The sequence below is a fragment of the Coturnix japonica genome, chromosome 12 (assembly GCF_001577835.2).
Source record: "Coturnix japonica isolate 7356 chromosome 12, Coturnix japonica 2.1, whole genome shotgun sequence".
Classification (NCBI taxonomy): domain Eukaryota; kingdom Metazoa; phylum Chordata; class Aves; order Galliformes; family Phasianidae; genus Coturnix; species Coturnix japonica.
In genome coordinates, this window is record NC_029527.1 from 8,891,853 (window position 1) to 8,907,872 (window position 16,020).

The 16,020-nt window shown below is 46.2% G+C and overlaps 1 protein-coding gene across 5 annotated transcripts in view; it reads left to right on the forward strand.

Annotated features, from left to right (window-relative positions):
* Positions 1-16,020, forward strand: part of SETD5 (SET domain containing 5) — a 58,428-nt gene that overhangs the window by 8,635 nt on the left and 33,773 nt on the right. Inside the window, exons 2-3 of one of the 5 annotated variants that reach the window (XM_032447193.1) lie at positions 12,049-12,223; positions 15,824-15,929. Coding sequence is in view for 2 of the 5 variants with exons in the window: in XM_015874945.1 (XP_015730431.1) it covers positions 12,153-12,223; positions 15,824-15,929 (177 nt within the window). In the remaining 3 variants the exon portion in view is untranslated. Of the gene's footprint in view, positions 1-12,048; positions 12,224-12,257; positions 12,277-15,823; positions 15,930-16,020 lie in introns of those variants that run through there. The other 4 variants (XM_015874945.1, XR_004308736.1, XM_015874948.1 and 1 more) reach the window with 4 other exon arrangements.

The following is a 16,020-nucleotide window of genomic DNA, read 5'->3' on the forward strand; positions in this document are numbered from 1 at the left end:
GATGTTAATAGCTGTGGTGGGAGTGCATTGTGTAGTGGACACAGGTGAGAAAGTCGTCTGAATTGTTGCTGGGGAAGCCTTGTAATATGAGCCATGGCATTTTTCCTGCTTGTTTTCACCAGCATCTTAATGCTACAAGATAGTTCAACTCGAGAACCATGTTGGTAATGATTTGTAGCTGTCAGGATTGATGAACTATGTGAAGGGGCCTTCAGAGCATTGTTGGCAAACTGTTTTTGGATGCTTCTGTGTTATTTGGGCAGATAACTTTGTGCTATGTTCCTCCTATGCTGAGCTCATTCTCCTATTCAACCGTTACCCTGCTGAGGTCTTGACAGTTGTGTTTTTCCATAATGACAAATTAAATTAGCCCTGAGGTGACTGCTGCATGTGAAATTCCTCCTGGTTACAGCTTGTTGGCCTGAATTCTCTGGCTGTTGGGTTTCTGTGTGTTGTGTGTGGGTATATTCAGTATCTTGTGCTTGAAAAGGAGCAGAGGAAAGATGCAGGAGATGCTGGTGTTGAAGGTACAGGGAAGAGAATGCAGCTTTCTTCTAGAACAGAATTTGTCCAGCTGCGAGTTACTCATCTTCAATCTTGTACAGAATGCATCCAATCTAAATAGCTGAGCATCTCCCTCCTGAATGCGGCAAACCAGCATCTTTTACGCTTCTGTGAAGCTGTAACAGGCGCAACCCATCTTAGGAGCGCCTTCATACTCATGAACCTGCAGCATCCATCATTCTGTCAAGCCTCATTTACTCACGTGATGGGATTTTTTTCCAGGTTTAAAGAGGTTCCTTAGTGTTGGCAGAGACTACGGCACTGAGAATCCCAGACAGGACTGAGAGCAGAGAACGTAATGCAGGAACAAGAGCCACTCCTGAGTCAGACATGAGGTTTTGTTCGTCTTGATCAGGGCCAAAAATTGGTGCTTAGGGAAGAATGTAAGGTGAGAAGACTGCAGGATCTTGGCTGAGATCTCTAATTTCAGTGTAGTAGTTCATGCTGTAATATTAAACACAGCCCTGATTGTGGTTGCTTTGATTTCATATTGCTGTTCTTTAAGGAAAGGAATACAGCTTGACCATTGTGACTTACTTTTGGTTTGATACGTTGTTTTTTCATATGGATAAGTGTATGTCTGCATTAATCCTTTGTATGTAACTGTGTTGGTTTTTTTTTTGAGGGGAAAGGTAGGTTCTTGTTAGTGACAGAGGCAGGAATGGGTGAGCTTCGTGTTAACTGCCCTGTTGGGGCTGGAAGGTATTCTGTGCTGGTGAAGGGCTGGTGGGTCTGAGCACTCAAGAAAACAGATGTTGTGAGTGTGTTGGTAAATAAAAGTACCGATAAAGATAGGTGCTGATAAGTCTCAGCGCTGTGAATGTGAAAGAGAACAATTAAAATGACGTCAGTGCATTGGCTGTTAATACATGTTTTATGAAGCTGTGGGGAAGCTAACACCTTCAGCCAACATCTCTTTCTGCTGGGCAGAAGCAGGCTCCTTCAGAGGAGCACTTAGAGCTGGAGCTGCTTGGGGTTGTTTGAAGCATTCTCCAAAGGCTTCTGAGAATGTGTTCAATGTAGTTTTAGTTTAAAAAAGGTTTTACACTTCTTTTTTTCCCCCCTCCTAAAAAAGCTCCACATGTACTCTGCATGCTGTGAGGACTTAATGACTTGGGCTGATGCTGCCTTGGGATCTGTAGGCTGCATGCAGTCTGTTGCATGGTTTTAAACTTCCCCCAAAGAATTGTGGTAAATCCGTGCGCTGTTTTTCAGGCCCCGCTCGACAAACACAGTTCATTTGTAAGCTGTGACGCCAAGAATAAAAGCGACTAGGTGAGATTTTCCAGTCATTGTTAGGTGGAAAGTCAGATCATCGGAAGGTTATTTTTGGCCTTAAAATGCATAGTTGCACAAACACTAGTGGCCCTGGAGAAGAAATGGGCAAAGGTCTGAGCAACTTGATCCAGCTTGGCTCTGCTTTTGGGAGAGAAGGGGGTTTCAGGCTCCTCACTTCCAGTGGTCCCTTCCAACCAGTGTGATGTGTGGAAGGGGGGGGAAGCCAGAGCAGGTGTGACAGCAGGGATATATGGCTGCTGTGAAGGGGGATGCGCTGCGACTACATGTGGTTGTGCTGGAGAAACTGCATCACAGATATCTCAAATATCTGGGATTGTAACTTTGAGAGGACACACCTAGCTGGAGAGAAGGCTGGGAGATGAAATCAGCTTTTAATTTACTGCTCTTTAGTATCTTTTTATCTGGATAGCATAAAATATTTGATAAAGCTTGCGTAAGATGCACGAGGAGGTTAATGAAGTATCATTAGGAGCTCGGAATTGTTTTTGCCACCTTTCAACGAAATGCCTGATCCCACCCAGTTGCAAGGTGGTGCATTTGGTAGCAAAACTGGAAAGCCAGCCATGCATTGTGAAATGGTGTTTTGGAAAGCAGTAGCTCCAAGGGCCTTAAGGTCACCTCATCTAACTGCCTCTGTGTGCTGCGTGGGTCAGTGTTTTGTTTGAAGGGTTAATGTGATTCTCGGGCACATTAGAAAGAATAAAAATGAGATGAAATAAGAAAACAACGGAGAGAGGAATGTCAAGGAAAAATAAATAAGTAATCTTCCAAACAGTAACGTTTAGGCTGATAGTGATAGAAGTGAATTTTGGTTTCCATGCTTGAAGAAGAATGCCAGTGTATTTGGAGAGAATTCAAAGGACAGCTGCAGAAACGATCCAGGGACTGGAAAATAAACCTCATGATGTGAGGCTTAAAGGAGCTCAACTTACTCAGCTCATTGAAAAGACAACTGGGAGAGGACTTGATCGTTCTCTGAAAGGAGCTGTGAGATCTGCTGACAAAGACCCAGCAATATCAACAGAGATTGGACAAATCTAGTCTTGAAATACAGTTTGTCAGCGATGACAATAATTAAACATTGGCACAGTTCACGGGGGAGGGGAAAGGAGCAAGCATTCATTTTAGCCTTTTAAAATAGGTCCAGCTTGTCTCTCTCTGGAGGAAATATATTTAATAGTCCATTCCTCAAAATGGTGTTTAAGATCTTTAAAGTTGGAGCAAGTTCAGTTGTTCAGTCAGCAGCAAGGTCATGAAGTAAAGATTAATGTAGAGGAGAAATAGTTAACCTGGTGCTAGCACACTGCCTTGCATAAGACATACAGCATGTGAAGGGAGCTCTGAAACTTAATGCTTTGTGGCTTGCATCTTTGGAACTCGGTTCTTTCCCATACTGCGTTGCTTCAGATGTTTAAGATATGATTAAGGCTTTCTGAAATCCTCTACAGAGAAGCACTGATGTAACTGTGTGCACTCACTGTGTTCAGATGAATGTTGCTGAATTCCAGTTGACCACAGCAGAAGTCTCAATCTTTTTCATCCTTTTTTAGAAGCAACGTTTGAAAAAAATAAAAAATAAATGGCTCAGCGATAACATGATTAGAGCTCCTCTGAGAGGCACAGCGAGCAGGCTGTCTTGGTAGGTTCGTTCTTAATGGAGGATATTCTCTGTCTCAGGTTAGCTGGATGCAGTCGGGAGGTTCATTAGTGTTTGAAACAGTATTAAATAACCATCAAAAGCAGGGTTCTAATGGCACTTGTTTGCTGTTTTTTCGTGCTATTCAAATGAGATTCCTTCAGCAATCCCGCGCCTCCCTCACTTTGTACATTCACCTGGGAAATGGGTGACTCAGTTGGGTGATGGCTCTGCATCACACCTGTGCTTTTTATGTGTTTGTCCATTCTGCCACTCCCTTGACGGCTGAGTTTCTATGTTTTCATAGATTACCTTGCCCTGGGTGTCTTTGCAGATGTGCAGGGCTCTAAAATTCCCTTGCAGGTCCTTCCCAGCTCTCCAAACCTGCTGTGTGATGCATGCTGAGCTCTCACAGCCAGCCTGACGTGCAGAGGCGGTGCAGGGCTCTCTCCTCTCTGGCATGGCTGCATTCCTGCCTCTCCTCTGCTTCAGGTCCTGCCCAGGAGCTGCTCGGCCTCCTTCCTCTCTGCTGCCGTGCACTCAGAGCAGGAAGCACTGCTGCGTCCTGGGGAAGAAGGCAGCTCAAAACCCTGTAGCTTCTTGCACATTGAGCCTATCGATTTGTCATAGAAATGGAGCTGTTTTGTAGCTGGGAAGGAGGTTGTCTAGCAACTGCGAGTTCTCTTGCTTAAGGCTAAAGAGATTGCAAACTGCAGGAACGTGTTGGGGCACTGCGCAGTGCAAAGCAAAGGCCTCCAGCTCCGCAATCCAGCACAGCAGCCCTTGCTGCTTTACCTTGTCCAGACAGCCCCGTCTGTCCCAACCTGCTGAAGCTTCTGGCAGAAAGTGCCCCACACAAAGGAGATTGTAAAGGATTGGCAGGGAAGAAATCTGGCCTTCCCCAACTTCCTGCTGTGTCATCGGCCCTTTTCCCCGTCACTGGGAGGCCCATGGAGGCGCTGAGTCCCTTTGCCTGCAGGAGGGCTCTGGGCCTCTCCTCCGGTGTGAGCAACTCTCATGTTTCACCACGTGGCTGCACATACTTATGTGCAGTTGTAATTGCATAAGTCATTAAGATGTTCTCGTTATACTTCTCATAATCCAGCCTTCAAAAATCCAGTGGTTGTGGTGGCAGGTAGAATTTCATTATGGATTTGTTACAGAACCATTTCCTCAGCGTCGTTTCCGCACCAGCCCTACAAAGTAGCACTTTGGCAGCTGCTTGTTTTGAGCCCTCCTGCCTTCCCACCCACCTGTACTTCATGTGGGGGGTTGCAGTGCTGTGTGCTCAGAAGCTCTTCTCAGAGGAAGACATTACTAATTTTTCAGCAAGCCAGCAAAACTGAAACTGTTCTAAGTAGCTTTTATCTTTATTTAGTCACAAGTTGCAGGTCGTGTCTGCTGATTTCTGGACATGTACGTTTAGCATGAAGATGCATTCAACTCGATTATCCACTTTCTCATCCCACTAACAATAACCAAGCAAATTGAAGAAGTGACTGTGGCTGGAGGTACACTGAGGGATGTGATTTAGAGCTGGATGGTCTCAGTGGTCTTTTCTAACCTTAATATTTTTATGATTCTATGACTGGCTCTGTCTGCTCACCAGCATGTCCGGGGCTGTTTAAAGTCATCCTGCAGGAAATGTGTGAGATTTACATTGGAGGGGGGGGGGGGAAAGCAAAAGCTCCTGGCAGATCTTGGAGTGCCTCTGGGTTCCAGGCCTGGAAGGACAGCAGCCAGGTTTCCTACTGAGACCTCCCTGACAGAGGCGTGATGTGGGCCCCAGCGCTGGAAGATTGTGGAAATCTCTCCTGAGCTCCTTACTGTGTGAAATTCACTGGGTTTTAGTGCATCTCAGTGATTACGTAGCTTAATTACCAACTGGATTTGACCGTCTCTCTGTGTGTAGCACAGGCTGCCAATCTTCCCGTGGCCAAGTTTCCCACTCAAAGCACGTTAGACAAATTGCTGTTTGTTAGAGCGCGGCAAACGAGCGTTACATAAGCCTCGAATAACTTCCTTCCAGTTTGGGGGGAAAAACATATTTGCATGATCTCAGGGCCAGGTGCAATGCTGCAGGTCTGGAGGAGGGTCACAGAGCTGCTCAGAGGGCTGGAGCTCCAATGCTCCAAGAGCAGGCTGAGGGAGCTGCGCTTCGAGACCTCATTGTGGCCTTCCAGCACCCTAAAGGAGCGTACAGGTGGGAGGGGGACCGGCTTCTTACAGGGACATGGAGTGACAGGACAAGGGGAAATGGCTTCAAACTAAAAGGGGAGATTTAGGTGAGATGTTAGGAAGAAATTCTGCACTCAGAGGGTGGTGAGGCAGTGGCACGGCTGCCCAGAACTGGGGGTGTTCAAGGCCACGGATGGGGCCCTGGGCAGCCTGAGCTGATGGGGGCAGCCAGCCCACAGCATGGGGTTGGAGCTCTGCGAGCTTTGAGATCCCCTCCAGTGAAACTGTTCTGTGACTGAATGAAACTCCCTGATTATGGAGGGGTGATGGGATTGGGATGTTCAGATCTGGACTTGTAATGGAGAGTGGGGTTGACCATGACTGTGCAGGGGTTCCATGGGGTTTGTGTGCTGCAGCCATGGTGCTGTGTGGTGCCTGCCTGCTGAGACTGGGAGTTCAGCTTCTCCCTTGCCTCTTCCTCCAGTTTGTAGAACAAACTGATTTTCCAGGTCGTTTCTGGATATCGTAGTGTCCTATTTCCTGCCTGAAACCACAACAGGAGTGAGAGGTGACGCTGCGAAATGGAGGATTCCCGGGGAGTGCAGGCAGGCCGATGCTGAGCGCTGTGATCCTCAGGCCGCGCTGCCATCTGCCTTGCTGTGAATAGTTTGCTCTGGCGCAGCCCCTGTTCCTCAGTGTTGCATCATCTCTGGGAGAAAGGCCAGGCCCGGAGCCCCAGCACAAAGGCTTTCTGAAGGCGATGAAGCTTGTTCTGTGTGCGAAGCGCCGTGCTCCTTCCTGTCGTCCTTTCCACGGCATTCCTGAAGCTGCCTGGCTCTGGGAACCCCGCAGTAAATTGTCGCTTTATCCCCCAGCTTCCTGCACACCTGGCTGATGCAACGTCTGCGCCGAGCCCGGCTGCGGGCTGCACTGGAGCCGTTTTGTTCAGCCTGGCAGGGAGTGGCCAGGCAGGCAGCCGGCATCACGTGGCGGCCTTAAATAGATGTATAAAGGACGTACAGCCAGACTCGTGAAGCAGAGAGCATTTAGTGGGATTATGGGGGAATCTTTTCCAATTCTAGGATGGGAGGCTGCAATCCTACTCCTTGGCAACTCGTTTGTGGTCAGCCCACCACTGGTTGCAGCTTCTGGCCTCTGCTGCCTGCCAGTAAATTCTGCTGATCCTCCTCCTATATTCAGCGACTTCCCGTGGCTGCAGGGACCGGCCGGATTCTCGTGGGAACTGTAATTCCCTCAGCTTGGACTTGATCCTAGTTATTGCCCTTTATTGCTCTCTTTCCCTCTGACCTTGCGTGTGGTATAAGATTTGCTCTCAAATCCCTTCACAACACAATTTCAAGGTCTGCAGCTCTTTATCTGCACTGGGGTCCAACAGCCTTTTTAATTTAGGGCTGCTTAGGAAAGTTTGTATGCTTGCACCGCTGAATCATTCACGTGCTTGCTATTATATTCTCAAGCAACAAAATCCAGAACAAAGAAACCTTCTGGCTTGCTACAGTTAAACCGGAGTCACTTACATTATTTCAATTAACCTTATTTTAGCCATAGCCATTTTCTGGCATAGTCAGGCCTCAAAAGTTCACTCTTAAAGTGTAGGACTTGTATGGACAAGGTGTAGCAGGCAGCTTTCCAGTATCACCATTCCTAGTTGCCTGCGCTGCCCTGCTGCAGGAATTTATTGCCCTTATGACCATATTTTACCTGCTTCTGCTCTTACTCCCCTTGGGGGAGTTCTTGGCGCCAGTGGTGCTCAATGAGACATGGCAGCATTTCCTTCCTGCCAGCCGTTTTGGCAGAGGCTTAGAGGATGCAGTCACGGTAGTCACTGCCACAGCTGGATTCACTGGAGGTTACTTGTCAAGGCCTTACATGCAAAATACCAGTTCTGATCCGTTCTGTTTGCGTTTTGTTAGTTTTTTGTGACATACAGACATTCTCCTGTTCTGCTTTACCCTGTGGGAAGAAAGAGCACAACCTCAGACTGCGGAACCAGCACAGCAATTAGGCCATGTTCCTCTTGCCGTGGTGTTCTTCCCCTGATGCTGGCCCAAATCAGATACTTGTGGAACTGAAAGAGATTATTTCCCCACCCCTGTTTTTTGTATAATTTCTGTGGGGGTTCTATGTATAACACACCTTTCATCGTGTGTTGCCGTTATCCTTAAGAACAGAAAATAAAAGTATTTTCAGGGGTTTGTCTTGAATTTGTTTTTGAAAGTACCATCTTAAACACTTCAGGATTTGAAGTGTTTGTCATCTTCAGCGATGACTCGGTATATCGTGGGGTACAGGCAATGTTATCCTCTGTATTAATCACAGAAATAGGCAGTGAAATATTCCTGCTGCCTCTTGAGGTTTTAGTAAACTTGTCCACTGTTAAATTATTATTCTTTCAGCTTTATTTTGATGATAACGTATTTGAGGTTTGAGCGTTTCATGGAGTCTGCTAGATTTCCAACTGGTCAAGTCTTCTTAAAACACTCATTTTACAGCCCTTAAAGCCAGGAGGACTTTGCTATCAAGTTCCCTGCTGCGATGGCCCTTTTTCCTCTGTGTTGAGGTTGTTACTCTTTTAGAACATCACCTCTGTGCAAAGGCAGCCAGGTCTGTGCCCATCAGTGCGGGGCTCAGGCAGGTGCCTGAGTAAATCTCCTTGTGTAAATCCACCTTTACATTGTGTGGTCTACCGCAGGTTGCTCCTACTCTGTAATTTGCTTTCCCCTTTCTAATTTGGTACATATTTGTTAATAGAATTATCCTTCTGTGTGACTCTTTGACTACTTTCAAATCGATATAAATTAAACTTTCGTGATGGCAGGGAGGTGTTTTATGAAAACCCAAACCCAGTCTGTAAGGAATGCGGTTGGCTTGTCGTGCAGAAGGTATTTCTGGAAGCAAAGTCTTTCTTACTGTTCCTTTCTCTCTTATTACATTTTTCTTCTATTTCTTATAACTCGAAGCCATCAATGATTCCAAAAGAAAAACACAAACTATTTTTTGTCTGCAGAACAAAGAAGTTTTGCACAACTTCTTGACTGCTGCTTCAGCAACAAAGTTTTGAGGTTATTCCTTCTGCTTTCCTGAGGAATCTCCCTGGTCCCAGGTCAGCTGCTGGAGCACTTGACCAATGCATTTCATCATTTCTTTGATGGTTTCATTCCTTTCAGTTGCTCACTGTCATCATCAGCAGTCCCTTGGGGTGCAGTTTGCAGATGAGGTTAACTAAAACCAATGTTTTCTGATCCAGATAGAATCCCGTGGATGGCTGAGCATTGCCATATAATATATTAAACCTAGTTTAAATGATTGAAGTAAAAATATTTATAGTTTCCAGCTTCTTACTGAGTTTTATCAGAATCAGTTTAGCTTGCTTGTACCTCAGTTTTAAACATGGCTGACGTGGCCTGAGCTGAACTGCTTTATCACACTGACTTTAGCTAAGTAGATGTATTTGTAGATACGTGTTGAGATGTCTGACGGAAGCATCGGAAGCTGCTTTAAGTGTGATGGGAATTCTCAGTATGATTCCTTATCTTCTGTGGAACAGCCTGACTGGTGTATTCACCTGTGGATTCTGAATGCGGTTGGGAGTCACCTGTGAGCTGAAGTCTCACCTTTCCCCTTGACTCCTGGTCTTCTGCAGCACGGCGAGCAGGCTCCAGCCTCCCTGGGTTATTGCATTTTGGCACATCTAATAGTTCTTAAGTGTTTGTGCTTGTTGGTGCTTTATCGTGGTCCTCTGGATCCCAGAGAATAGGCTGAAGTTTGAAACAAACTTAAGCATTGGTGCATTTCTTTTTGCTTATCGATAGCAAAATATAAGAGGAGAGAGTATTAATAAAATGATTATAAATATGTGCTCAGGTGCTGCATGGTACTCCAGTAATGGTCAATGCTCCTGTCACTGCTGTTGCTTTTGCTTTATTTTTTTGAAGCAGGCATCGTTTTCCCTCCCTGCTTAGTGAACCCAACTAGTTTTCAGAGCAGAGCTCAGCCTTTGCTTTGGTAGACTGAGGCACAATTCAGGTAAAGCAGAACAAGTGAGTTAAATGACTTACAGATCTGTCTGTTCTGCCTCTGTGTAGGTGTCTTTATGGAACAGCATGTCTGAACTTCTGGGAATTTGATGTGGTTTTATTTGAGCTAAATATCTTAAACTGGCAAAAAGCCTTGATCTGGTTCTGCTTGCACTGAAGGTGTTTGCCCTTCTGTGAGTATCTGCCCTTGACATGAGGTTTGTAAGTGTGCTGGGAAGAACAGGCAGTGCCTGCTGGGATTCAGGCAGGCTGCTTTCCTACTTGGGTGTCACTGGGTGACGTGATGTTTGGAAAGAAGACCTCCTTAGCATGGTAACTGAATCACTTAACGTTCGCATTAGGCGACCATAGATTTTTCAACACTGGGCTTTCAGCAGCACCACTAATGAGAAAAGTTTCCAGCAGTAAATTTTCTGTGTCTTGTTTGATTTGTAACATGGAGGGCAGTGCTTGTGGAAGTGAGCCAATGCAACGCTGCTGCTCTTGCATCCTAAACAGTTTGGAAAATGAAATTTACTGTTAGAGCAGGTGTTACCTAACCTTCGCTTGGCCAGCTCAGATTTATTGCAGTCCTTTCTGTCGATACCGAATGTTACCTGAAATAATGGAACAGCACAGATTTACATTTAGCCAAGGCGGTTGTTTGTGGTTTTGGCGTGAAGATGGTGAGTCCTTTGGAGTGTGACCTGTGCCAGGTGGGAATCTGGGACCACAGAGGTTCAGGTGAATGTTCATCTCAGCTGTTGTGATGATGCTGGAGAGGACCAGGTGTCCTTATGCTGGTATGACTGGTTAAGGAGGTAGGACTATAGCATGGGAAGAATATATCCTTAATGTGTTTTCTAAACCAGTTAAGTGTTGTATACCTATTAAGCCGTCAAAATTGCTGTTTCCATTTGATTTTGAGAAGCGTTGTATCACACAGGAGATAGGTTTGTGCTGTTAGCTGAAGTTCACCACATTTACATTAAGATATGTGGAACTTTAGGAAAACTATAGGTTCTGGGGAGAACATACTGCTTTTGTGTGTGTGTGTGTGTGTGTGTGTGTGTGTGTGTTTTAGGGGAGAGTGGTTGGGAGGAGTTTGATAATGCATGTACAGGAAACCAAGCAGTGTGGTGGGTGAACGTTTTGATCTCAGCCTGTTTTCTGTGCAGACCGATGTTTTGGGTGTTACCAGAGCAAGTTTCATGAAGACCACACTGTAATGTAGCCTGAAGGTGGTGTGGTCTTGGACAGCACTTGAGATTTGTCTGAGCAATTCATTTTGAATGTTATATTGTCAGAGTTGAAAGTACACAGAAAGCAACAGCAGCAAACAGCAAGATCTGAGTGCTGGTGATTGTTGGGCAAGTACTGCTGGGTCAACACAAAAGCAATTGAACTGGAATTTGCCTCGTCTAACCTTTTTGTTTGGTATCTGGTGTTTCTCCAATCCTCTCTTTCCCAAAAGTGGGAGTTACTGTTGTACAGAAACTGCATGTTGTTTGTTGGGGGGGAGGGTTTCCAATGGAACATGACCCAGAACTCATCCCACTTACCCTTGGAGTGGCACGGTGTCCTGTGAATCTTGAGTCCAGAGGCTGCACCTGGAACCCTTTGGTCCTGCTGAGTCACGAGTGGGCAGGGGCTGGAATTTGTCCTGGTTGCATCTGGGGCTGCTGCCAGCTGGGGATGGTCATGGCAAAGGTTGTGGGATCAACAGGGTAAAGAAACCTGTGCGAGTATTAAAAAGATGGTAAAAAGAGGTTCTGCGTCTTGTCAAAGGGAGAAGTACTGCAACACTGTGAAACCCTGTAGCTCTTCCTTAACATTTAGTCAGTGTTATGTGACTCTGGATTGAAGCAAGAGTTGGGTATTAAAGCCGCAGTTTCTTCTCTGGTGTCAGAGCAGAAATCACAGTTCTGTCACGAGCACAAGGATGAGGCACTCCTGAAAGGGCCTTTTTGTCCTTTCTTTCCTGAAGACTCAAGGACGCCCGTCTGTCCCAGGTCTGAGCTGCCTCTGAGCTTGTCCTGCTCTGTTTGTTCATCTCCTCACCTCTGTGGGAGATCATCGCTTTGGGGCATAACAGGGAATTGCCACTTAGATACTGTTACACACAGTGTCTGAAGCTCGCTGCATGCCTGCCATGATATCAGGAAGAGATTTCTCTTAGGAATGTGTGTGTAAAAGGCAAATGTAACCCAGCGATGAGAGAAGTGGCCTGCCTTTGAAGACAGGAGTGAAAGGCAATTGAATGCGCGGCATCTCCTCCTGCGGGGTGACCTGGTGCCTGTAATGGAGGTGCAATGCTTTGTTTCTCCCCACTAGGTTTCCCCATGTCCGTGACGTGTTGGCCGAGGCTCTGCGGCTCCTCTCCGCCCTCGGAGCGGCCAGTCGCTGCCCTCTGGACTCCGTGATCCCCGACGGGCGTCATGAGCATTGCAATCCCTCTGGGAGTCACCACACCAGATACATCCTACTCCGACATGGCTGCAGGATCGGAGTGAGTGTTACCCGCGGAGGAGCAGGGGAGGGTGACTGCGGGCTGCGTGAGAGGTGAATGCCGGGATGGACTCTAAATGTGTGACACAGGTTGTGCTGTGGAAATTAGTGCATTTGCCCCATGACATGGGCATAAAGAGGGTTCTGAGAGCATGAGGCACTCGCCCCTGCTTTTTGTATCTGCTTGGCTAGTCTACATGCAAGTACAGGCTGTAGCGCATTTGCTGTACCCATACTTGATGTTGGCAATGTATAGGCCAGCTCCTTTTCAAAAGCTGTTTTATTAGAGGTCAGTATGTCGAGCCTCTCTGCTAGCTCAGGTGCAGCACCAGTGCTTACATGACTGATTTCTGAAGCAGCATGGAGCTTGGCTGGAGATGTGTAGCAGCATCAGCCTGGATGGACTCCTTCTTGTGTGCTGTTTCTATCACTGAGCTCATTCCAAGTAGTGCAGCTTAGTGGATAGTCCTTGAGGGTCCCCATCAGAGGATTCTGCCTTTATAGAAGTCAGGAACATTTCAAATCCTGAAAATACTTTACTGTGATTTTTTCTTAAAGCCCTTGACATAGAATGGTGTCAACTCACATGTTGTCTGCTTTTGTTGGGGACAAGAGGAAGGGCCCACGTTATTTCTGTGTGCTTCTACCTCCTGTTTTCCTGCATCTTTCTTTGAAGTATGGACTATAGCATCTATTTTTCTGTGGCATTTTAAAAAGGCTTTTTGAAGATCTGTTTCTCCCGTGTATTAATTACAGGTACCTGCTGTGCAAATACCTGCATGTCAGATTGATCACTGTAGAACAGAGTGCTCCTGTTTCTATTAATTTTGAGCTGTAAGAGCAGTGGACTAGGGTATGAATAATTATTTTGCCCTTCTATCCTGTCCTGTTTTAACTACGTGGAGACTGACTACACAGTGCATTCACAGTGAGACTGCTAATGCTCTTTCTCATCTGTCTTGGCACTGGCCCCATTTGTAGGCATTCTTTGTGATCCTGCATTCCACCATAAAGTCTGTATTTTTGCACTGTTCCAAATGAGGAGTAGAGCACGTATTAAGTTGTTCATCTAGAGTTGATATCTAATCCTTCACTTTTCTAGACTTAATATTCAGTGCTGCTTGTCACCTTGCATCTCCCACACCAGTTTAAAGACTCAACATCTAGGAATTTTAAAGCAGGAGAGAGTGCTAAATATTTCACTGGTGTGCTATGTGCTTGCTTTCAGAACTGAGTGGGGTATACCTATGTGTGTCCCTTGTAATATTTAAATATCAAAAAGACTGTCTGTAAACCTTCTGCGAGACATCTTTCCCACTGGTTGTAAAGAATTTGCAGGTCCAACTTGAGGCTAGGCTGGAGTGCTCTGATAAAGGCTTTTGAAGATTTCTGAGTTGACTACTTTCTCTGTTTGCTAAAAACTGGTGATGTCAGGACTTTATTCTCCTGGCTCTGCATTCATCGCTGCTTTACTGCTGAAGTGTCCCTTGCTGAGTCTGCTCAAATCTAAGGCTGTCTTCTGCTTCTCTTTTGAAATTCTACAAATTCAATGCATGATATCTGTGCTACTTGAGCTTCTTGTCTCTTACACGGAGTTTCTCAGATGTGCACTATGAAGTAAATGGGAAGGCAAAAGGAAAACAAGCTGGTCCTCTCTTAAGGCTGAGGTTTAGCATCCCCCTCTGGCCTTTGATGTGGAGGGGAGGTGAAAGTGCTGAAAGATGTTTGTGTTCAGGGATCTCAGAGGGTGATAAGGCTGTGGAGTACTTTTGTGTATTGGAAGTTGTTGAAGCTCTTTAGTGGGTTGCTGATGAGGGAACAAGGGCCTCAGCGTTGTTGCCCCTGGACACCGTTGCACCAACAGCCATGAAGTTTTATTGCTAATGACTGTGGCATCGCTGCTGGTATTCCAGGCTGGCTGCAGTTAGCACTATGAGTGACTTGGGCAGAGGGCAGACCTGCTGTTTGGACTCCTTTCCTTCGAGTATTTCAGCTGAAAGCGTGATGAAGTCGTGAATGATTTTAAATCCATAACAGTCTGGAAATCTTGACCCTGGTTGTGAAGATGCAGCAAGGCTAGATGATGTGCTAAGTCCTACTGCTGCCTTTTATTAAGAGCTGTCTCTCCTTGGGGATATCACAACCTGTATCTTCAGCTCTTGACTATGTAGCTGAGAGTAGCTGTGTTAAAAACCAACCCACTTCATGGTGTTACGCATCTAAATCCAGAGCTGCGGAAGCAGGGTTTACATAGGCTAAAGGCCTTCTCGTTTCTGCAGTTCAATAAATCACTGTTCCTTACTACTGAAAAGACAGATCCACCTGACTCCAGAACAAGCCAGCAGCCCGGGAAGTCAGTGCATTAGAGCATGTACTGGCTTTGATGGCAGGGTGGGGCAGACTCAGTACTGCAGAGATTTCAAGCGCTAATAGGAAGTCCAAAGGGCACAGGGGTTAGTGTTCTTGGGTGGTGCCTAAACGCTCCCCCACGCGTGGCCAGTGGCCATTAGTGTCTGAGCACTGCCTGATTCACACTGACAGCATTAGACCCGCTGAGAATCCTGCAAGATCTCACCAGAGCGGCAGAAGTCCAAGGTAAAGTTTTCCTTTCCTGCATTTTTCTTTCCTGCTTGCTCAGCTCCCTGCCGTATTTTTTAAGAGGATTTCAGCTGCAGATATGATTCGGTAATATGCTGCTGTATTCTGCTGCTTCTGATCTGTGCAGAGGTTAGCTGATATCCATCTCCTGCTTGGAGGAAGCTCCTAAGACGTAGTGCATTGCCTTGCTGGTATTCTGTCCATAGCCTCATTATCTAATATTCCCTGCATTGAATTGCAGCTGTCCCTTCTCTTAGCAGGGCTTCTGCAGCTTTCTGCAAAGGATATACCTTTCATTTTAAGCAGTTTTTTTCACCACCGTGTGGTGGAACAGTGCATTGTACCTCAGCAGCAAATTTCTTATTCAGCACATTGCACACCGTTTTGCTGTATGGAATGAACAGGGAGTGCAGCTGCTGTCTGTCCAGGTCATGCATTCTGTTGCCCCTTTGTAGCAGGGATCTTCAGCTCCCAGTGGATGCTGTCAGGACAGCTGCAGGTTTCATGCAGACATCATTGTGGGACATTGGACTCTGCTAACGATTAATATCTGAGAGAAACAAGTGCAGATGCAGGAAAGCTGCTTAGCTGCTGTTTGAAGTAAGCTGTTGTAGAGATAACATGGCAATACTGTTCAGTGCCTTTGAGATTAAACCGGCCAAGTTCAGATGTGAATGCTGAACTATACCCAACTTCCTCAACTATAAGGAAATAGAGCTCTTTATGTGTTTCTTAATTGTTACTATTTTTTTGTAACTTCTCAGACTGAGGCAGGTTTTATGTAAGAGGAGTTATCCAGGGTGGCCCTTACTCAGCTGCTTCCCTCTGTTGAAAGCAGGTTCATCCTGTACAACTTCGGCACGCACAGTGCCTGGTGAAGCGCATAATACACCTTGATTTCATGAAGTTTCTTCATTCATGTGGTGAATAGAAAAGAGCTGTGAATAACTGGCGCTCAAAATGATGTTCTATTGATGGGTTTTACTTCTGGCCCTTTCTGCAGCCCAGAGTCTGTGGAAGCTAGTCCAGCTGTCAGTGAGAAGAATGTGTACTCCAGCCACGGCTATGGGGCCACCCAGAAACACAGCTATCGCGGGCTGCCTTACGCAGTGAGTACTCTCTCTGCAGTGAACCAGCTCTTTACTGTCTGCTTCGCTCTTTTTTCCTTGTTGCATAGCTTTGCCTGTTCAGCCTTAGAAG